Source organism: Poecilia reticulata, linkage group LG19 (genome assembly GCF_000633615.1).
Source record: "Poecilia reticulata strain Guanapo linkage group LG19, Guppy_female_1.0+MT, whole genome shotgun sequence".
NCBI classification, from domain to species: Eukaryota; Metazoa; Chordata; class Actinopteri; order Cyprinodontiformes; family Poeciliidae; genus Poecilia; species Poecilia reticulata.
The window spans coordinates 9,669,538-9,692,766 of record NC_024349.1 but is presented as its reverse complement, the minus strand read 5'-3'; the positions used below and the strand labels follow the sequence as shown (position 1 = coordinate 9,692,766).

Here is a 23,229-nt window from a genome sequence, read left to right as displayed (position 1 = left end):
ACCTCTAAGTGTGAAATCTTCATAATTAACAGAAATAAAGAAATAAAGGCTTTCTGTGTCTAATTAATCTACATAAAGTGTTTCACTTGTGATAAAGTACATAAAATAAAAGGAGTTTTCAATATTATTCTAATGTTTTGAATGGGTCTGTAGATTAAAAAAAGAGAGAAATAAAGTCTTTAAAAAAGATTTTAGACTCTCAGGTCTTGAGGCCAAGTTTTTCCATTGGCTGACTGATTGAATGATCAATCAGTTAGTGAAATGATACAATCAGTGAGGTGAGTCATCTTCCTTGTCAAACAGGAAATTTAACATAAACACAGAATAAATATAACATGATGAAAAGTGAAGTGGTGTTCAATACTTTAAAATGTCCAAGTAGATGCAATTGCATTCCAAAAATAAAAATGCAATTGTGTATTTATGATCAAATAAGTATTAAACCCGTCACTATTATTTAGAAATGTTTCTAGTGGACCATTCACATACAATTTACAGCAGGTTTGTTGGAAACAAACCAAGCATACAAAGAAACCAAAACAAACGAATCCATAAATAAAGGTATGATTAGGATGTTTACAGCCATAATGATTAAACATATTCTTGCAGTCAAATATTTCTACTTGTCAGTTGCAAATATACACATTTAAAATCTCATTAATTATTATTTTTTTATTTCAACCAAAGACACATTTTCCCACTTTTTTGAAAGATAGTTCAAAATCAGTCTGATTACATGGAGAGTGTCTAGTTTCACATCTTTCCAAAGATTCTTAAGACTTATGTTCAAACTTATACTGACTCTTCCTAACACACCTGAAGAACAGCGCCACCACAGCATGATGCTGCCATCGTGTTTCACAGTGGTAATAATGTCTTCAGGGATATTGGTATTGTTTTCAAGCATAGGTTGAAAGCAATGTCCTTGTAGTGATGGTTTTTGTTGTATTTCTGACTTGTAATTCAGAAATAATCTGACTTCGGGTTACAAAAATGGCACACCATTAAATGAAGCAAGGAAAGTTACAGCATTTTCTGTGTCGACCAAGTGTTCAAAATTCATATTTTGTTGATAACTTGAGTATGTCGTGCAATGAGTGTAATTCTTTAAGTTATACTCCAAGCTTGAATGCTGTGAATGTTTGTTGCAATAAAATATGAATGCTTTTCCAAGGTGCCGTCTATATGTATCTTCCTCATTTTCCTTTAATAAGTGATGGAAAATCTCACCATCTTTCTTTTTTTTTTTGGATGTACAATATTCAAAATATTGATTTCTAGTTTTTCCTGGAGATAATTTATTCATCATGACATAATATTTGCCTATTAAAGTATTGTGAAATGTGTGAGCACTATTTGCTTTTAAATGATTGCTTTTAGGTGGCCTACAGAAGTTTGGTGCTTCAACTCGCCGTGAAGCACCACTGATTATCGTTTTTTAACGTGGACATTTAAGAAGTTAAAATAATTCTCATGCTGATGCGAACAGATAGTTCAAAATCAGTCCGCCAGTAAAACAATTTGCTGGCATTGTAGTTTAGGTGCGATCAGATTTATCAGCTTCCTAGCAAACTAGTTGGAAACATGTAAAGGCAAATCTTAGCAATTTCCTGTTTCTCCAAGAAAATGCAGGTCTGCAGTCTCTTGTTTACGCCTCTTTAGAGATTCTGTGTGTGAAATACGCTCTCACAATTTCAGTTTCTGCCGCGAGGTGCCTGGATAGAGCGTAATAGAGGCAGCGCATGATGCAAAAAGTAAACTGGAAATCACAGTGTTTGTTTACAACCCATCAGAAATGGTAGCAGAAGTTCTCCCTGCTTGTCTGCTCTCGGCTTGTATGTTTGTGTTGAGATATAAATACTTAATATATATTTGGATGTATTTTGCAGCAGATCCTCGCAGAAAGTGTCTTGAAAATGTAAATGTTGCATTACATGTGTAAGTGCTGAGTAATTGTGGCTGCACATACAGTAAGCTTTGATGGTTTCTTGCCTTCAAGATAAGAAATTACATGCTCAAAATCTGAGTTATTTCTTACAGGACTATATAGATTTACCGTTTTCACTGACCTGTGACCTTTCTGAACTTCTGTCCCTCAGTTGTCTATAATGTTCATTTCTTGTTATCAGTGACACTAAGTGTAAAATATGTGAGGTTGTATACTACTATTTCTACCGTGCTAATTAGCACAATCTAAAAATACGTTTAGGTATAAATTTTGATTTTCTAAAGTGGGACAACTTCTAAACTTCTGTCTTGTCCACAAGTTAAAGTTAGAAGAAAAATGGTCAAGCCCTTTCTTCTTTATTTACCTGACTTCTGTGTGCAAAACTCCTCATGTGTCCGTCAGCAGTTTGTAGTCTCAGTAAATATCCATACATATTTCACGCCTCTCCTGCTTGAGTTTGAGTTGGAGAGAGAGCACACTCTCACCTTTCTCTCAATCGCCTCTGGCTGTTTACTGTGTACGTTGTGAGGTTGGACACAGGTTTTAAAAATGTATTTGAGGACTGGCAAAAGGTAATCTTGGCCCATGGATCCATAATAAATGATGATCTAGGGTTAGCTTCTTTTTTTTTTTTTCTTCTTCTTCTTTCTTTTTTTTAACATTGCAGCCCACAACTGATAGACCTTGTGATTTGCTTTTGAGTTAGAAGTTTTGTTGACTCTTGCGTTTAAATATTTTAAAATACTCTTAAATTTTTCCAGATAGTTCTTCTGATTCATGGGTTTGTTTCATGTAAAATATATTTAGTCACATGACTACTGCCTGAGTGTAGCTCACAAGAACATATCTAAAATATCTTTTGAATTTACAAGTCCTTTGTTTAGCATTTATGAAAAAGCCTTTGTGATTTGGAAAAAAAAATTAATAAGGTTGTAATATGATTTTCCAGTTTATTGTCAAAACCAGTGATTTTTTTGTTTTTGTTTGAATTGTTATGCATAAATGAGCATATTTATGAGGACAATTAACATTTCCTTGTACGTAAACCCAGATCATTGACTTAGATGATTTGTAGCCTAGTTGAGAATTAATAATTGACGTAACAGTTGTGGTCAAACATAACTTGCTGAAGATTTTTCTGGTGACCGTCTTTGTTTTTTGTTGTTCATAATGTTAGAGTGAGTACCACGTTTGCACAAATATTAGGCAAGTCATATTTTTGAGGAACTATGTTTATTAATCCTATCTACAGTGCTTTCAGATAATCCAAAATGTTAAAAAAACTCAAGCATAAAGGTTTGAGAAAGTAAAAGTGAGGTTTTGGCTTTTTTAGGGATTATATGTATAACTGGAAGGTTCCTGGTAGCTTCAGACTTGATTCCTCTTAAATCTTTGGTCGGTAATTTGTGATTCTTTTTATTTTCTTTACCGACATGTTTCTTGTGACCCTGTTGGGTATGTGAAACAAAACCTTTGATGGTGATATGATCACGCCCCAATATCTTAGCAATTTCAAGAGCACTGCGACCCTCTGAGAGACTTTTGGTAATTTTTGACTTTTGAGAGTCAGTTAAATCTCTTATGGCCCATTTTGCATTTTACACCTTCCCTCATTACACAGATATACCATATATTATCCTTAAATCCTTTAAGCAATCAACTGTATCCAGTTCACAATTTGAAAATATGTCTAAAAATGAAGATATGGTCAAAATACTCACTTCCCTAGCAAAGCTGTGATGTTCCTTCCTGGGATTGTTGAAAAGAGCTAATTTTAGAGCAAATACCAATTTAGCACCTGTACTCAAAGTATGAGCGCTGCTGCCATAAGTAATGATTGAAGGTTCTGAAGTTTATATTGGAACTTGAAGTCCTAATGAGTTTCTCTGGGTAATGTGGAAGAGCATCCATGGGGTGAGGTGTGGAGCAGAGTGTTAGTCATTCTGAGCAGGATTCACAGTCGTGGCAAGTGAGCAAAGCTGACACCTCCCGTCCCTTTGAGTTGGCATGAGGCGTCTCACTGCTCCTCAACAGAAACCAACAAAGGCCTCACACACGCCATAACTAAGAGACATCAAATGTTGGCTCGTCGTGTGGAGAGAATGTGTAAATATATCTTCAAATGTGTCCTCGTGTGTTGTTTTCTCCCACTGTCTTTCTATTTCTCTCCCCCATCTCTTCCCCTGTTGTGGGGGAGTTTGGCTGTTGTCACGAAGCTCTGTTCCTCCGTCGGCTGATCAATAATGGTGTTGTTTTTTTCTCTTGCAGAGGAGAAGACACAGCTGGTTCTAAATGTCGACAAACAGCTTGAAGAAGTCAGAGAGTTGGTATGTCTTTGATCAGTAATTTTCTCCTTTTTCCCATTTTCTAAATTATGAATTTGTGGCAAGAGGAGGGGAAGAGGGAGGGGGGGCAGTTTTCACGGCAACCAGACAACTGCACCTGTATTATCCCGGTGCTGACATGACATGCAGACATGTGCGCACTTCACATGGCGGAAAGGAGGCTTCCTCCTCACATGATTACTTCCCAGTAATCTGCTTTTAAGTGACACCCCTATGACACATTTCAAGCCATTATCTCGAGGTGAAAGACTTCATGTTGCTGTTTAAAAATAAATAAATAAAAGGAAGCAGTCACCTGACGGAGACAAATTGTTTTTGCAGTTGTCTTGTTGTGGCATGGTGATTAGCTTCCTCCAAGTCTGCCAAAAAGGGATCCGTGCTCCGATGCATCAGATGTACTTTTCCCTCATCCGCTGTGACACTGTTGAGCCCATTCATGTCAGTGCAATAAAGGGCCCCTCATATGTTGATGCTGTATTTATTTACTGAGATGCTCTATTTTGTTGCTACTTTTATCACAGCTGAGTGACATGAGCAGAAGACATTACGTTTTTACAGTCAGCGCTGGAACGTAATATTGCTGTAGTTACAGATATTTTAAGTTTTCTCTTTTTTATTATTAAAATAGTTTTAAAGCCTTCCTTTTCCTTTGAAGATATCCCTTTTTGTTTTATTGCACAAACTGTGGTACAGTCGCGCTATATCACCATTATCTGAAGTCAGCAGCCGTGATTTTGAAACTTTATATATTGTGTTTAAATAGTTTTAATACAATTATTTGCGGATCTAATGGGATTCTCTTAGTGCTGATGTCACTTTTATTTATAAAAAGCTTTAAAAACAACTTACATATGCACCAAATTGCTGCACAGTATTCATAAAACTATTGATAAAAACACACGGGAATAAAACAATAAGGAATAAAAAAAAAAGAAATAAAAAAGAGAGACAGGGCAGGTAGATCCCAATGCCAGGCTCTCAATATGACAACCCCAAAATAAAAATCCCATGGTTTTATAGTATGACGACATTTTCACAAATATTTCTAAAAACAATTGTAACAAAAAGATCAAATAGCTTTTATTTTAAAAAAGTAAACCGGAAGCGTTTCTGCTGCTAAACCGGCTTTGCATCTTAGCTATAGTTGTAACACCACCTTGCTGTTTTAAAACTGCATTACCATATCAAGATCATTGAATGGTTCTTATTCATTTTACACACAAAAAATAGAGACGGGTGTAGTTGACAGTTGCTGAAAAGAAAGCAAGTTATATCCCTCTTTCAGCCAGATGAACGGCAGTGCGCAGCATCAGGTGGTGAGGGGCAGCTCTGCCTTTAATTCGTCTTCTAGTCGAGGGTAAAGGGTATTAACCATCTTTCATTGCACTGACCATAAGCAGCAACAGAAACATATTTAACATCATTAAATACGTTTCAATTTGCAGAAAAATAATATGCTGTAAAATTTCTAGCAATTAAAAATTTTTTAAAGTGGTGGTCTTTGGTGGGTAAAGTTTTTTTTTTTTTTTTGCCATAGAGTTGACGAGGGGAAATACGTGTGTTGATCCTCGCTTCAAAATTGATTTTTGATGCTGCTGAAATGGATTTTAAAGTGTAAGAAAACACCTTGGAAATGTTTTGCCATGAACCGTGTTATTTTGCGGGTTCTAGCTGGAGCAGATGGACCTGGAGGTACGGGAGATCCCCATCCAGAGCCGCGCCATGTACAACAGCAGGCTGAAGAGCTACAAGCAGGAGGTGGAGAAGCTCGAGAAAGACTTCGTGAGTGCTTTTAATAAACAAATTCTCACAGGACGATAACAACACTAGTTCCTATGAATACACAACACATTTAAACAGTTTCCACACAAAGCAAAATTTGCATGTACGCCACATTTAAGGTTACCATCAACCACCATCAGGACTATTTGCACCATAGCTTGGTCTCTAAACCAAGCACCTTTTCTCTCGCAATCATTTTTACTCACACAAACAGCCGAGCACAGAGGCCCAGCGCTGCATCCACTGAGGTTAATTCACAGTTTATTTTTGAACTTGCAAGGGATGCCCACTGAGAGCAGGTTGTGCATGTTTGTGTTGCTGCAGAATCTGGCCTTGTTTAGTAATTCATAACTCACTCTATGTTTTTGCTTCATTTCAAACCTCTGTCAAAGCTTAATGAACAGTCTATTCTTCTGGGTCATTTTCTTTTTACTCTATATTTACTCAAAAATACTCAAGGTATTTCACCTGATCGAACACCCTTTTTAAAAATAGACAATTATTCGATTCTCCTTTGAAATAGTATGATCTTTTTTACTGCAAGTTATTGAGGATTTTTCAATGATAAATGTATTTTGTTGTTTGTTTTGTTTTGTTTGTAGTGTTGTGCTACTGCTTACATTGCAGTAGAGGTTTCTTGAGTGTTCTCAACTGCAGACCTAGCAGATGAGAGCACTGAGGTCTGTTCCTTCATGTTTCTGTTTTGATTTATTTAAACTTTTTACAATTATTTGGAACAAATCACATAAACCCGGAAAACTTACTAGAAAAGTAAAAAGATTAATATGTGTATTTTATTAGTCTCCATGAAAGGAACTTTGTGGGTAGCTTGTCTTCTACAAAGAAGGGACAGAACTTCAACTTTTTCTAAATTCAGTGGATATTTAAACATCAACTTAAAAGCTTTTCAAAATAAATATTTTAATAGCATTTAAAAAATAATGGGATTCAAATCTGTGACATTGTCCTATAATTGTTGAGGTGAAGAATAATATAGTTTCATTCCATATTTAAAATTGGTTGGCCGTAGATATACCAAAGCAGTATTTTGTAGCAATTGGCCATGAATGGCATGTTCTCTTCTCTTTCTAGTGTTGAAGAGTTTGCACATTTCCTGTCTGCTTACAATAAATGCAGGTAATTAGTGCCACAAAATCTACAAAAATTCTGTGAAAATAGCAAAATGGCTTCAGGTTGCATTTATTTTTTCAAAATCTTTTGAAGCATCGGTTATTATTATTACTATTATTATTAATTATTATTATTACTAAAAATACTGTTAAATGAACTTTAATTGAAATGATAGTTGTTCAAAAATTAACGTATTACTACTTTTTAAATTAATACTTAATAGGTTATTGTTCATTGACAATCATCATAGCAATAAACATGAATGAAATTGATGTTGAAATGTTATCCAGAAATATTGGATTTCTTTCTCTGCTGTGAAACATACTGAACTGAAAAGTTTATCAGTGGGATAATGCCTCTACAGTAAAAGATGACTTATTTTAAGGTTTTTACCCATCTTTGCAAAGCATAGCATTAAATGTAGAGAATGCTGTGTTATGTCTCAAATGAAATAATATTTCAGACCTTTTACTCTTCTAAATGCACACCAGCGACGTAAACATGCTTAAAAACCTGCCTAGATGGAGACATGGTGCACCAGCAATCTGTGAACACGCCAGTCTGACTCAGATGACAGAGGGGGTCTCTGTGCCAAGACAGGTTGCTCTCCTCACCCTGGGTTTTTAATTGGCTCATGATTAATCTTTAACTTTTCTTCCTCCTTCACTCACTATGCCTAATCATCAAGCAGTTATCACCTGCTGAGGCTGATGTTAGTCTTAATTTTCATTGCTGGTGTTTTCTTTTTATTATTATTTCTCCCTTTGGAGCATTTGGGAGACTTGTTATGCATTCCTACACTCAGCTTACAATAATATATATAAATAGATTAAAAAAAACATGTGCACCTGAGTCATCTTCGCACACCAAAGTTGGGTACATCACGGCATGCAATAATGAAATGCAAAGACGAAAGAAGGAAAGAAGGAGCAGCCATAGTTCTTGTTGTTTGAGCATAATTAGCGCCTTTTCACGTCATGTGCTGTGGCCTAAGCAGCACACATGGAAACTACGATCACCCAACTTACATAATTATATTTTATTGAAACTTTTTTTTCCCTCCTGATGTAAGTGTTCGGAAAGCAAGAACTTCCACGTCTCTCAGATGTGCATCAGAAGTGCCAAATGCTGTAACCAACCTCAGCCTCTCACTTCCTACAGGCCAAGGAAGGACATGACACTCGGTTCGAGAGGAATCTGGTAGAAAAAAGGCAATCTCCTTTCTTTTTAATGTAAAAACCTCTGCCTTTGTTGTGCTTTCCGTGGATATCAAGGCCTTTTCACTCCCTCACTACTCAATCTCGCCGCACTTCCCACCCCCCACTGGCCTCCCACGGGTGTCTCCCTCCTTAGCCTTCTCTCTCATCCTCTCATTCACCCATGGTTTGAAGTGTTCCTACCACCGGTGTGCCAGCTTGAGACCTCATTCCCGCTTCTTTCCAGACGGGGCAAGAGTCGACCTCGCTAACCCGTCCATTTCATCCAGGAAGACAACTTATCAAACGGGCCTCCCTAAGGTGGATATATAGGCTTTGTTGCTGTGGTCGAGAGCTTCATCCTGATAATAGAGGAGGCATTGGGGGTCTGAAAGGTGCAGCAGCCGAAGGGGATGCCATCCTTTTAAAAAGTATATAACTAAGATTTGAACAATCCTGCTTGCCAGGGTTCAAGCAAGACAGAGCAGAATGGCTCAGCTCTTAGCTGCAGCTTTCATCAAGTCAAGACAACTCGCAGTCTTTTTAAGAAAATCTCAGTAGATGTGTTAATATTCTAATAATAGTGGGAATTCTTAGTTTTAAAGCATTAAATGACAAAGATATGCTGATTTTCAGTATTTGACAAGGGGAAGTGATCTGATTCAGACTGATGGCTGATGAGTGCGTTTCCGTTCACAGTGGCTGTGAAAGGGCCGATCTTAAAGTATAAATTGTAGTAAAATTTCTTACTTCCTTGAGAGTCTAAATGTTTGAAGAAAATGAAAAGAAAAATTACTGGTGATAATTGTCTTTTGCTTTGTGAGATGAGATTGTTTTTGGAACTATTGAGCAGACCTCTTTGAATTACCGAGGAAAAGGTATTATGATATGGGAACATCTCTACAATTTGTCAACATTTTTTAAATTAATTTCATTAATTTGTGTTATGTTATTTGATTAAAATACACAAGTCAGTGTTGTGTTTCTGTTGGTATTTTAAAAAACGTCTTCCTAGCTATTTTCTGAAGTTTTACTGTTTTACAACACCGTACAAAATGTCTCTTTTATCACTCAAACGTCAATCTATTTTATTGAAATTTTATGTGATTGATCAACACAAGTTGGGACGTTATTGTAAAGAGGAACGAAATGATACAGGGTTTTACTTTTCTCAAGTTTTTGCTCTCTTTAAACCACCTCTGCTTCTGCCCAAACTTGAAAAAGCTTGCTTCCCTCAAAAAAATGCAGGAACCACTCATCTCAGCGACATCTTTTATTTATCTTTTCTTTTTCTCTTTAAATTATTTCAATTGACAGTGTAAGACCACCATGACTTCGCATAGGTAGTCAGAGTAGTCACAGAGAAGTTACAGAGCAGGTTGAAAACCTACAAACAAATGAAAAAAAATCAATTACAGATCACAATGAACTAATTAAGTAGTTTTCCAGGTAATGTTAACAGTCTACTTTTAAATTAACAGTAAAGGAACAAACAAATAAACTACATTCCAAACACACAAAACCCACAAAACAAGGCTAATTTGGTCTTCTGAATGCAGATTAAATGATATAAACTGTAGTGATGGGCTATCTGAATCCAGGCTTCGAGGCTTGTACCGAGTAAAAAGGGGGCGTGTTCGATGAAGCCCCGCTTCGAGGCTTGTGTCATCCTGCTGAAAACCACGTGACTGGCAACAAACGAGTCCTCGCATTGCTTGGGTCACGTGTAGGGCTGTTGTAAACGATTATTTTAGTAATCGAGTAATCTATAGATTTTTATTACGATTAATCGAGTAATCGGATAAAAACAATTATGAAATAAAATATTGGTAAATCTTCCATAACACCAAGTGTTACTATCGCGGATATCAACATCAGTCTATTTTTTCCACATTTGASCTTCCCTACCAGTTACTTTTTTGTAGACCGGGGGAGCAATACGGGATATTTACGGCTCCTCCGTTCAGAAACTCATCTACCAGCCATGTTCCGCCTCCCGTTTGTTCAGACCGGGATGATATAAGTTTATTGTGCGGTTCGTCCGTAAAGCTGCTCTTACCCTGTAAGCATCAACCCTCAGCCGCCCGCCGTGTTCAGTCTCTCCGCTCATCTGTATAAATCCTCCTCAGCTTCTTCCCGCCGTTCAACCAGCAGCTCCAGAGCAGAAAGGCTGCCGAACTCCCGGCATCGCGCCGGTCATTTTAAGGATGTTTATTGGTCCCACAAAAACGATGAAAACCCGGAATTACCAATCAGTAAAATCCCCGCGGGCCGAACTTGAAGATTGGACGTTATGCCGCTAACACGTAGCTTCCGTCAACAACTCAGAGGCGGAAGTTAGAGCTCCGCGCAACGCAAATAATGTTCCGGCTGAAACACGGTGCGCTAAATGATTAAACATAAATTAAGAAGCTTCGAGGCAGGTCAATTTTCCTCGAAGAATTTTAATAATCGAGGTACTCGAATCACTCGAGGAATCGTTTCAGCCCTAGTCACGTGACTGCTTCATTTTGCGTGTCGGTTTTCAAAATAAAAGCGCGATGAGCCGTGCTGCATCATGGGTTGTTGTCCTTTTGGTCTCGCATTAGAGGAGAATATTTGTCTTCAGTGGCCAAAATAAAATGAACATTGACCAACATATTTGATGTATATTGATGATGGTACTCATCAAAATGTAATGTTTGTTACCGCTTTTCTAAATTGTAGATCATGTTGTTTTTTTTATGACTTTATATTTTTGTGATTTTATGATGTAAATCTCTTTGAACTGCATTGTTGCTTAAATATGCTACACAAGTAAACTTGATTAATTGTCTGAAATGGAGCCAGCAAGAGGAAAATCTCTGACATCTGGGAATACTTTGAGATTATCCTCACAATAAAATTCTTCTTAGATAATAATTAACCCCTCCACCTCCCAATTTCTCACCTTCTGGAAAGTTCCACTATTATTTGTAGTCTAATTAGCAAAGATTTATCAGTCTTTCACAGCAGAAACAGATTTAATGGTGTTGCAGAACTAAAATTCAACATCTCGCCAAATATAAGGGATCAGAGCCAATTATAAATTCAAGAAAAAGTGAACGCCCCAAGGCACTGCACTCCCAAGACACTAAAACATCAAATGTCTTTATTGTCAAATCAGTCTGACATAAAAGAAACCCCAACACAACCACTGACGTTCAACATAAACCAGGATTATATTGGCTACAAATCATTTTAATAATTAAAACCTATGACAATTAAATATGGTTTCATTGATTCTCCTCTTCCTAAATATGAGTTTGATGAAAACTTTGTGACAACATTGCATTTAGTAATTTTTGGAAGTATGATCCAACTGAGTGACAAGGCTGTTACAGTTTCACCAGCAGATGTCACTAGTGAGTAATGAATGAAGCATCGAGTAATTAACCTTTTTGCAAAGCAAAGGGCTGGAAAGGTTCATTGCTTCATGAGGCTTCATTTGCCCATCACTACTAAACTGTGCATAATGTCCAGTTCCTACCAGTGATGTCTTTGTGGAAGCTTGAAGCTGAGGCTCTTTGTCTGCAGAGATCATTGTGAGCACAGGTGTGCCAAGTTACCTTATAGATTTCAGATGGGCCTGAGTGAAAGGGATGGGTGCGCTTGATTCTCTGTGATGTATGTGCCAGTTGGGTGGAGATGATAAATGCACTCACAAGTTTTACCATTTGCTGTTTTAACTTGACAACTTTTATTTTTACTTTTGCAAATCTGAATGCTGTAATTGATCGGCATTTGTTGAATATGCTTTGACCTACACCGTTCTGTTGTAGCTCTGGTTGAATATTTCAGGCTGTTGTCCTCCTGTAAGGTCAGCCTCCACCACTGACATCAATGTAGCTCCACCCACCTTGCCATTAACTCTGATGAGCTTCCTTGTTTCTGCTGAAGAAAGCACCCCCACAGCATGATGCCATCACCACCATACATTAAATTAGTAATGGTGTGTTCAGGTTAGTCATTTGATCTCTCACCGTGCCACTCTCCTGTTGAGACCAGATTTTTAGAGTGCATGAGTAATTGTTGTCATCATATTTGCCCACCTGAGCTGTCATCATCTCAGGTGGGCAACTCTGCCATTGCCATAAACCCAATGGCAGAGCTGCCATTGGGTTTTTGGGCTACTTCTCTGATTATGACTAATGGCAAATCCATTGCAAGCTCTTCAAAGATTTGAATATTGTTTTATAATCTAACACAGCTTTAAATTTCTCCATAACTTCATCTCTGACCTATTTGGGGTGTTCTTCGCTCTTCATGATGCTGTTTGTTCATAAACACGATTTAGCAAACCCCTGAGACCGTCACAGAACAGTTGTCTTTACACTGAGATTAAATTATACACAGGTGTACCATGTTTACAGTATTCCACAAGAAAGATATTCTTCTTTTGATGCATTACTAAATAAACCAGCTATTTACAAAAAAAGGTTCAAATGGCAAGTGCTAAGTGCTGGGAATGAAAGAACCCCTTGAGACCTGCCAGTCAGCCTTAAAAGCTGCTCAGATAATATTGTTTACTTGGATTACTGTAGAATATTCTATAAATTTTGTGAAAAATGCTTGTTTCAGAAACGTAAAGAAATCATAGGATTAAGTAGTACATTCATAAACATGCAACAAAGCCCTAGAAGGTTAAAGAGCATTCTAGAATAATCAAGAAATAAACTTGTTTTAGTTAGACCAGTCTTTCTAAGCTTGCCAACAAAAGTTCACTAATGATGTGACGTCTGAAGGCAATTGGTTGGACTGTTTTTTTCTTTTTTTCTTTAAGAATAGCTAAAGTAAAACGCATCAAGATTGATGGTTTCAACATGACAACAATGTGAAAAAGTTCCGGAGAGCTTGCCAGCATGTAGCCCTGGTTCCACAGGCTTGCGTGGATGTTCAGGTCTTTTTGCTGTAGATGGCACTATTGCTCTAAGGATTGCCTTTTGTCTCAGGACCAACATGGACAATATTATCAATTGCTTTGAGGTGTTGGAGTGGAGTCAAAATGACAAATTCATTCCCCTTATTACTGTGTTTAACCTTTTCTTTATGTTGTTTTTTTTTTAAATATTTTTTCCCAGTATTCCCAGCATTCTTCTAAAGTTTTAGATCAGGAGAACAAAAAATAAAAATATGTGAAGTCTAATATAATTTTGTAAAGGTATTGTAAGAATTTCATAATTTAGGCCTCACCAAGTTTTCACATCTCTTTTAAAATTTCACATATTGCTTAAGAAATGTATTTATATTTTTATATTCAATAGCAGAAGGGTCTAAATGTAAGAGGCATTATGTTGAGGAATCCTTGACTTGAATAAGGTTAATTAAAAGCCTTTAAATATAAGCCCCGATACGTTTTATTATTGAGTACCTCATAGTTCTCTCTCTTTTAGTGTCTCTTATGGTCAAGGCAGTTATATTGATGGCATGAGAGCCATTGTGCGATGCTTTTGTTGCAGGGCTGATTTACTTGGATAGAAATGCTGATGCTGATTCGTCATAAGATGCTGAATATTATTTCATCAAGGACCCCCCCCCGAAAAAGATGCCATTCATCACTGCGCTTCAACAATTTCTTTTGAAACGCACACTTCATCCTCACCAAGCCTTTTTTATGAGCTTGGTAATGTTGTCACAGCGCACAATGCCCGTTATTCCACAATCTGAAAACGTGATACGGTTACATTTTTTTTTTTTTTTTGTATTCATCTGAAATACAGTACTTGAAGCAACGTGTTCTTTCTGAAAAGGTTTGAAATGATGATGGAATGATTCTTTTACGTATCCCACTCATTTCTGGCTTCATTTATTCCATTATAGATCACGAAATTAAATCACGGACCCTGCTGTCGCCGGGATACAACTATCCCTTCCTAATTTCCAGTTGTCTGCTGGGTATTGTTTGGAGCTTCAGTCATGGTCAAGGGGGATGTCTGGACTGCCTCATCCTTTAATAAAAACGGTTTAGATGGAATGCTTCCTTGTGTCTGCCCAGGGAGATAATTAATGCATTTCCAAAGAGTCGACCAACCTTGAAATATTGAACAGTTTATTTTCCAGGTACACAGAGTTGAACATAATGGGGAAAAAATATGGTCTAAAACATTTTTCCCATCTGTATATCCCTTTCATAAGTGACCTTAAAAAGAAAACTTAAACCACTGGACTGTTTTTTTTTTGTTTGTTTTTTTTACTTTTTATAACACCTATTTAAATCTTTTAAAAGGAAATACGTTTCAGTTTTAATAAAAAAAATGCAAATACACTAAGAAATGAAAGATCAGATTAAACGTACCAATTTTGAGCGTAAATCTGACCAAAACATTTTTTGCATGTGAATCAAGATGCACTTTGGTGTCCTGTTTTATTGGTTGAAAGTGTCTTAATATTAGAGTGTTTACTTCTCACTAATTTGAGGGGTTATTCACAAGCTGTTAATTTTTACTACTACATTTACTTGGTTATTCACAAGCTGTTAATTTTTACTACTACATTTACTTGGTTATTCACAAGCTGTTAATTTTTACTGCTACAGCTAAACATAATTTAAATCTGTAGCGTATGAAGTCTGATTTTATTGCTAAGCTTAAAAAAACAAAAAAATAAGCATGTTGATAATTACCTTTTTTATATTGAGTTAGTTTTTATAACTAAGCCACAATATTTCAAGGTTGCAGCAACCATTTAAGTTCCATTAATGCTTGACATGTTTGATATGATGAACAACTTTGATGGAGAAATTAGTTTGCAAAGTCATTTATCAAAAAGTTTTGTATTAAGTTTCTTTGCCCTTTAAAAAGTTATTTTTCCTCCCAAATGCTGATAATTATGTTGTAGTGTCATTTTTGGTAGATTTTTTTTTTTTTTTTGAGGGAGGGTTGGACAAGTTTAATTCTTTCGTTAACCATGCTTCAAGAGATTATGTATTGGGATTGTTGTAATCCATCTTTTTGGGTTTATGTTTTTATGCCCCTTGTCCTCATTACTCTGACTCTTGCCAGAGACAACATGATAGACCAACATGAGTTGGTTGTTCGACACTTTTTAAATCGCCTTAGGTTGGCTTACTTCTTCTTACCAGAGACAGAAGTGAAGACAGATTGACTCTTTGAATGTTTTTTTTTTTTTCTGCTTAATAACCCATCAACGCCAAAGTCTAATCACTCATAACAAGTTATAAAAGGGACTCCCTTAAATTGTCTGGGATTTTCTTCCTACATTTCCTCTGCACTGAGTGCAGATTTAAGATGTAAGCAAGCAGATCTTCCTCTCTACTTAAGAATCACGGCTTTCATTTGGAGGTTGCTGTGAACTGTGCATCTTCCTCAAGCTATTTATGAATTTGGAGACTTGGAGGCTTTTCCATGTCCTCTTAATGGACACCATGATTGGCTTCATTCATGGATTTAGTTCTTGTCACTCAAGTTGGTTGAAGCAGTTTGTTACAAAGCTTAAAAGGATGTAATTTGGAATGTGCTAGGTAGATAAAAACACCAGCACGGGTTAAAGAAATCTGTAAATCTTTTTTCTAAGACATATTTTGATATGTAAAAAAAATAACTGCAAAGCCATCCTTTGTCATTAATGAGTAATTAGATAAATACACTGTAATTTTTGTAATTACATTATTATTAATGGAGTCTTTTAAGCTACAAACTGGAGCTGCACCAGTCTGGCTTAGCTGTTACGAATTGTGATTTCTGACAGATTTTTTTCTTTTTCTTTTCTTTTTTGTTATATACAGAATAAAACACACATAAGACAGCAAATTTGCAGGTTCTTATGAGAGCAAGTTGCTAATTGTAACACATTTATGAAATAATTTTAAAAATCAAATTTATCGACATATGGCCTGCTGGTCTCTGCTCAGTGCTGATGAATGGAAATTTGTTCTCGTTTTGATCGCTGCCAGATTGATCAGTGCATCTCTGTCGATCAATCTTTATGTTTTGAGTACTTTTTATGAACAACATGGGAAACGCAAAGTGTTTTACTAAGAATGAACAAGAGGCAATGAACAGCACGGAAATACCAACAAAACAAACTAATTCAACAAAGTAGCTTAAATAAGGATGGGGAAATTAACCCAAATGCTCAACATTGTTTAAAACAGAGGGCACATTGGTTTGAACTTACTAAGGAAAGGCAGTTTTTTTTATAAGACAAACATAAAAAATACTAAATTCAAACAACTTATTTAAAAGTTCTTCAATTATTGGTAAAACAAAATAAGTGGATATAGTGATTATAGTCAAACCAAAACTGCAATAGAACTGCAGTTATAATTACCTTTACATGAAATCAAAATGTAAAAAAAATATTCATTGCGAACAATTTGCTATTGGAAGACAAAAAGATGCAGTTTAAGTTGACTTTTAAACATATCAACAGCCTGTGCTGTCTTAGATGACGGTGATCCATCACCTAAATCATAATCAATGAGGAATGGATAATCAAATGGAGTGCTGTTATAATGCACTTTAAATTAAGATTTGATCCAGAATAATTGATACATTTTCATGTATTACTGTCATGAAGAATTGTACATACAGATACAGAATGGAAATAGTTATGTTTGCCTTATTAAATCTGAAGTAAACAAACATTATGCCTATATGCAGATTTTTTTATATATTAGCTCATAAATAAGCATTAGGAAAGCACTAGGAAAAATCCTGGTATTTCTAGTGATAAATTCTATTTTTTATTCAGAGTTGCCTCACAGAAATCACATAGCCTCACATTTGTAGTGAGATCTCCCCACTCCTTCCTCCTGTTCATCTCTCTTATGGTAACTTTTGTCTGTAAGGAGGGGGATATCTGCATTTTGCCCGAAGCACCGGATTTGTTTGTCAGTGTGCAAATTCGGCCGTTATCCGACCAGCCGATCGTTTCCTCTCCCCGCTTATCTCTCCTGGCCCCTCCAAAGTCACCGCACTTCTACACACAGTGACAGCGATCAGTATAGCTTTCAGACGCTTGTCTGGCTCAGTCTTAAGCGAGAAGTGAAGGCCCTCCCAGGTCCCCTCACTGTCCTCGGGGCTTGTGTGATTGAGTGACTGGTGAGAGCGGGGGGCTAAAGATAATAAGGGGGGGATATAAAGACACGGGGAGACGATATGATAACGCCCCCTCCTCCCTCGCTCCTTTCCACCTCCCCTTCACTTTTTCTTTCTGTTCTCCTCTCTGTCCTACTCCCCATTTTTATGCAGCGAGCCCATCCCATGCACTAGTGTAAACCAGAAGTGACATGTGACACCCACTCCCCAGTGATGTGCTGACAAGCAGGTACTAGAATAGGTGACAATGTTTTCTTTTTTTTTTTTTTTTTGCCAGACTGGCTTAAGTATGGTGAGGGGGATTCATGAAGTATTTATGAAATATATTATGAATCATTGGCTCTGTGTTTTCCGTCTGTATTTTAGGCAGTGGCATTTGATTTTTAATAAGTAAGCCTCAGAGAAGGAGACACGGTGAATAGATGAGGAACTATTCTTGCATCCTGTGTTTACTGGTGTTTCCTAATAGTTAGATTTCCATGTTTACACGTTTTAATCCCAGCTCACAACCCTGACACACACACACACACAATTAAACCTAAGTTTCTTCCTCTGATCCTAAGTGTTTCTAATGAGGGAGCATGCCAAAAAGAAAGGGGGATGTACTTTTGCTCTCTGCAACCAACAATTTTGCCTTTTTTTCTGGTGTTTTTGAAGCCTGCAGTGGTATCTAGCTGTGGCCTTGATCCGAATTACATTGTGGAAGATGAATTAAGTGCTTTTTCCTTTTTTTTTTCAATTATCCCAGAGGTTGGCAAACATTAGAGCATCAGCTTAGTCCTGCAGTGAGACGAAAGTCTTTAGTTTTGTTCCTCTGTTTGTTCTCCTGTTTGCTTCACTTTTTTCTGTGTGTATTTCCGAAAGCAAATACCACGAGAGAAGATTTAATAGCTTATTAGATAAATAGTTTTAAGCTAGGCTTCGGTCATATGAGATACACGAGTACAAATATCATGATTTCATGGGATTTACACAAAATGTAAAATAAAAACATGATCTTTCTGGTAGGTGCAGTTAAACATATGTATAAATTGTTGGAGTATTTTTTCCCCCTACTGTTATTTGTAAAAATAAACAGTGAATCAGTGATGTTTTATTAAAAGAAAACTAATTATTCCTTATTAGCCGGGATTGCTAGCCTGTAGTCTGCTGCTTTACAGACACACCCCTTGTAGCTTGGCAGCTGTAATTTTTAAACTACCATCTTAATAAGAGTGATATAATGCACTCCTATAATTCCTACACTATGTATTTTTTTGTTATCAGAAATATTTCCTAAAAGTCAAATTTGTCATTGTTGTAATTGAGGAAAAGAATAAAGTAATTTTAATTCAGTCATCCTCAGTGCACAGTAGTAAGTTGTGGAGGACATCTTAGTTATTGTCACATCTTATTTATTTTGAACATGATAGAAGTATAAAATCACACACATGAGCAAGGAATGCAAAAGACACATATTTTTGTAGTACAATAATCTTAACATGCTCGAAACGGATTAGGAAGAAGTACGAAACTTACGAACTCCTACCACATAAACTCATGTAATATTTTCAGATGGACCCTCATTATTACATAAAAAAATAAACAGGAAAATTACTTTATGATACTCTAGTCACTCTGACATGCTGTGACATGTCAAAAGGACTTTAACTCATACAGGTAATGGAATGCAAAGTCTTGGCAGTTTGGATGTGGACTTCACTAATTGACTGGATTATCAGTATAACGGGGAAAATATATCTAATTTTTCAGCAGCTGATCAGCTGTCCACAGGAAGAAGTGGGAGAGGGGCAGCTTTATGTTTCTCTATGTTGCTTCCACTTTTTCTCTGCCATTTTATTAAAAGAATTTAAAATTGCCTGAAAGTTACGAAAGTTGCAGTTTTAAAAATGCAGTTTTAGCTGCATTTATGCTGTGCTGTAGTGTTTCCACTTTTACTTGAATACCTCAGTTAATTCCCCTTGGAAACATTTATTCTACATTCTTCCTTTTATATACTTAAAAAAAATAATTATTACACAATTGAGATTGTTTATTCTAACCCATTTTATTCCTTATGCTTGTTCCTAAATTTGACCCTTTTAAGTTGTCTTCACTTCTCCACCGTAAGCCATTAGTTGGCCATTTCTCCTAATTTCCGAACTGCTGGTGCATTCCAGCGCAGAACCTGCAGACACCCAGGAAACTGTGAAGTGCACTGGGAAGTTCAGGAGGGCACATGTTGGAAAGGCTTGGAAAAGAGGCCTAACTGGCCTCATCAGCATTTCAATGTGTTCCGCATAGTGAAATGACAAAGTATACATAAATATATAGAGATAATGATCTGGCTAAGTCTCTATGTGTGCTGCTGCATTCTTATGCTAATGGTGAAGCAATTCAGCACCAACAATGGACACATTACAATAAAAGGCAAAGCACTAAAGGAGATGGCCTTCTGTGTGTGTCCACTGATGGACGCGCATGTGCACACGCTCAGCAGGCCCAACTCCTTTCCCTTTGTGTCTAGTTTCTTCTTTTTTTTTATTACATTTTTCAATTTTAGATAACAGTCCAAGAATAGACATCAAACAGCAATGAATCATAAATCGAGGTCAGGACTGAGCCTCTTTCCAAAGCAGAGGAAGGGTTAAAAGTGAAGGTATCTTTAAAAAAGATGGGAAGACTGATAGGTGAGGAGTTCTTCTCAGCAAAGGGATCAGTGAACCATATGTAGGTGCCCACAGGCTAATGGGCCGGTTGGTCCCTGGCTTGCCAGGTATCCAGCAAGCACACAAACACATTCATACACACGCTCTCTTTTTCCCTCCTTGTCATCCTCCGGTACCCACCTCTCCCACCCCTCCTGTGAAAATACCTCCTCCACTTTTCCTCTAATCTCACCTTTTTCTCTGGTGCTGACCCGGGGAGGCCGGCTTTATTCCCCACTGCACGCCAGAAGCCAGCGTTGTGATCGGAGCCCGGGCCCCTGCGCTGGTTCTCCTCTCCTCTCCTCTTTTCTTGCCCTGGCTACCCACCTCCCCGACGGCTCTACTCTATTGATTTACTCCTCCAACCAATGTTGTCTGTCTCTGTTTTGCACCACCAGCACCCAGGTCCCTCATCTTTAGAACCTTCGCTCTCGCTTTATTTTTCTATCTTTTCATACTTTCTTTCTGTCCCATCCTGCACAACTTTGCTCTTGGTAAGACAAAAACCTGACAGGATGAGAGAGGACGACAAATAAGAGTGATGGAAAGATAGTCTGGGAGGGAAAATGGAGGCTTTGATTTTTTTCTTTTTATTAGAAGCACTTTCATATTTTAATATTGGGTCTAATCGCACTCTTGTGCCTTAAAGAAATAACCATCATCCTTCAAAAAGTATACAGTTCCTTCTCCATCAAAGTCCTGCTTGATATTGCTCTTTTGTTTGGAGTTCCCTTGCAACCCCTGCCTGCGCACTTCACTCACACTATGCTGGCCTCTTGCTTTATGGTAACAGTTTTTAAGCTCATATTGACTGATCTTACCGATACTTTGCAGTAGAAATGACTTTTCAGGGAAATGCACAACTGGTGTCACAGAGAAATGAGAATAAAAGATCTCCATCAAAATAGTATTCTTCTACCGTCAAACTCTCTCCCAAGAGTTAAAATCCTGTATCAATGTGGTTTAATTTAGAAAGTGTATATAATTTCTAGAAATATGTCTGGCTTTTATTTGTATTTTAAGTATTAGAAGAAAAATGGTAAAATGGTTACCAAAAAACTTGCGTACCTGTCTTTGAATTGCAGTTAAAATGCATATGTTGCTCAAAGTAGCTGTAACTATTTCTAATTTACTTGGACAGTACCAATTCATAAAGGAAAATGACAGAATAAAGGTAAAGAAAATTGCATCATAAACAATAAATGTATTGTATTATAGTACTATAATTGTATTATTAGTCGTAACAGTTAAAATAACATACAGAAAATAAAAACATAATTTTTTTGTGTGCTGTTTTGACTGGGAATGTTTTTTTGGGGAATGTTTTCAGATGGCAGCAGTTTGAATTAGTGATTGACTTTTGTTGGCGTTAAAATTTCCGTCTGATGTCATGATGACAAAATTGGATTTTGTCATTTTTCCATTAAGCTGCAGGAAAATTTAACCTGCAGCTTAATGCAGATTAGTGGATATTTTTCGACTCTTGTTTTGTGGTCACAGAAATATAATGTACATATGTCTGTCACCATATGTACATATGACATATGACTGGTGACAGACATATGTCTGTCACCAGTATACATATGACAAGAGATGTCATAAAACTATTTTTTCTGAGATCAGGGAGCATAAAAATATTGACTAAAAGTGGGCTGGGATTGCACCCTTGATGTAACCCCTTATACGATTTTTGTTTAGATTTATAAATGGCACAGTGATAAAGGAACATACAAATTGTGACTAAATAGATATAGATAATGTATTAAAGCAGTTGACTAACATAAAGCATACATCAGGTTAAAACATGGGATGTTTTTCACTTCAGTGTTTCATATATTCAGAGGAAGAGAAATGTCAAAATTCAATTACTACTAATAGCTTCTGGGCTTTACAAACATGACAAACTAGAGTTTATTATTCATCACATGCTCAGTTTGTCATCTAAACGACATTATGTTTAGATGACAGCAGCTCCTGAACAGATATCCTTACTGATTCACACAAATACCATTTAAGCCATCAATAAATTAGGCAATGGTGATTCTATAGTTTGCAAGTGAAATAACAATACAGAAATATAATAACTTGAATTGTACACTCTAAAGTCACCCAATCCTCGGCTACCAGCTCATATGGCTCAGTTTGATTTATTGCGTTGTCGCTGCTGATCTTTTTGCCTTTAATGTTTTCGACATTCACCTCTTGAAGCCTCCTCAAGGTATTTCGTGGAAGTAAAACACAATGCGGTGTGTACAGAAGCCACCAGAGCACCAACCTGTGAGCTAATGAGAGGCCCCATGCTGTTATCTGAGGCTCAGGCTGCTCTGCAACTGCTGCCTTTTCTTTTAGGGGAGAGAACACACACGCGGGGTACGCCGCTCACATATGTTGCACGGATACGTCCTTTAAAGGAGGGTTTCTTTAGGTTGCAAAGGTCTCATAGAAGTCTCAGTTATACAAACGGTCGCCCTCGTGCGCACACATGGACTCGCACACAGCGCACAGCAGACATAATTGAAGGATCCAGCGGCACCAAAGACCACAGTAAAGCAAAGGCTCAAATGACACCCTCCTGTGGCAGTCTCAATTGTAGCTGCTCCTCTTTGTTTCTTAATATATCAAATGCTTTCAAAAAGGAAACTTAATTGAACAACCTCTCAAAATTTGTTAATAGTAAGGGGGAGCAAAAAATGCAACGCAACAAATTTTTTTTTGAGGTTTTTTTAAAAAAAAAAAACGTTCTATTTCCTTTGAGTGTGCATGTTTTCCTTTGTGCCGGCTGCGCGTGTGCACGCATTAAACACCTGCCGTGCAAAGATGCATTATTTAAGATGCTGTTGTGATACTTGCGCCTGCTTAAAGGTCTCTGCTTCCTTTAAACGCCATGCCGCGTCAGTCAACCTCTGCCCCCACATGTGGGGAAACTAGAGTGGGACCTGCTGGCAGCGATCCACACATAAGCTGGGAAAATCACAGCTGGGGAGGACAAGAAGTAATATAGATAACCTTTCAGTTAAGCATACAAGTAGCCATTTTTCTCAGCATTTATTATTATTATTCCCC

At 37.1% G+C, this 23,229-nt stretch overlaps 1 protein-coding gene across 4 annotated transcripts in view; it reads left to right on the top strand.

The window, feature by feature from the left end:
• vti1a (vesicle transport through interaction with t-SNAREs 1A) overlaps positions 1-23,229 on the top strand; it is a 134,308-nt gene that overhangs the window by 883 nt on the left and 110,196 nt on the right. For all 4 annotated transcript variants that reach the window (XM_008436860.2, XM_008436859.2, XM_017310975.1 and 1 more), the window contains exons 2-3: positions 4,217-4,275; positions 5,965-6,075. In XM_008436860.2, coding sequence (XP_008435082.1) covers positions 4,217-4,275; positions 5,965-6,075 — 170 coding nt within the window. The remainder of the gene's footprint in view (positions 1-4,216; positions 4,276-5,964; positions 6,076-23,229) is intronic.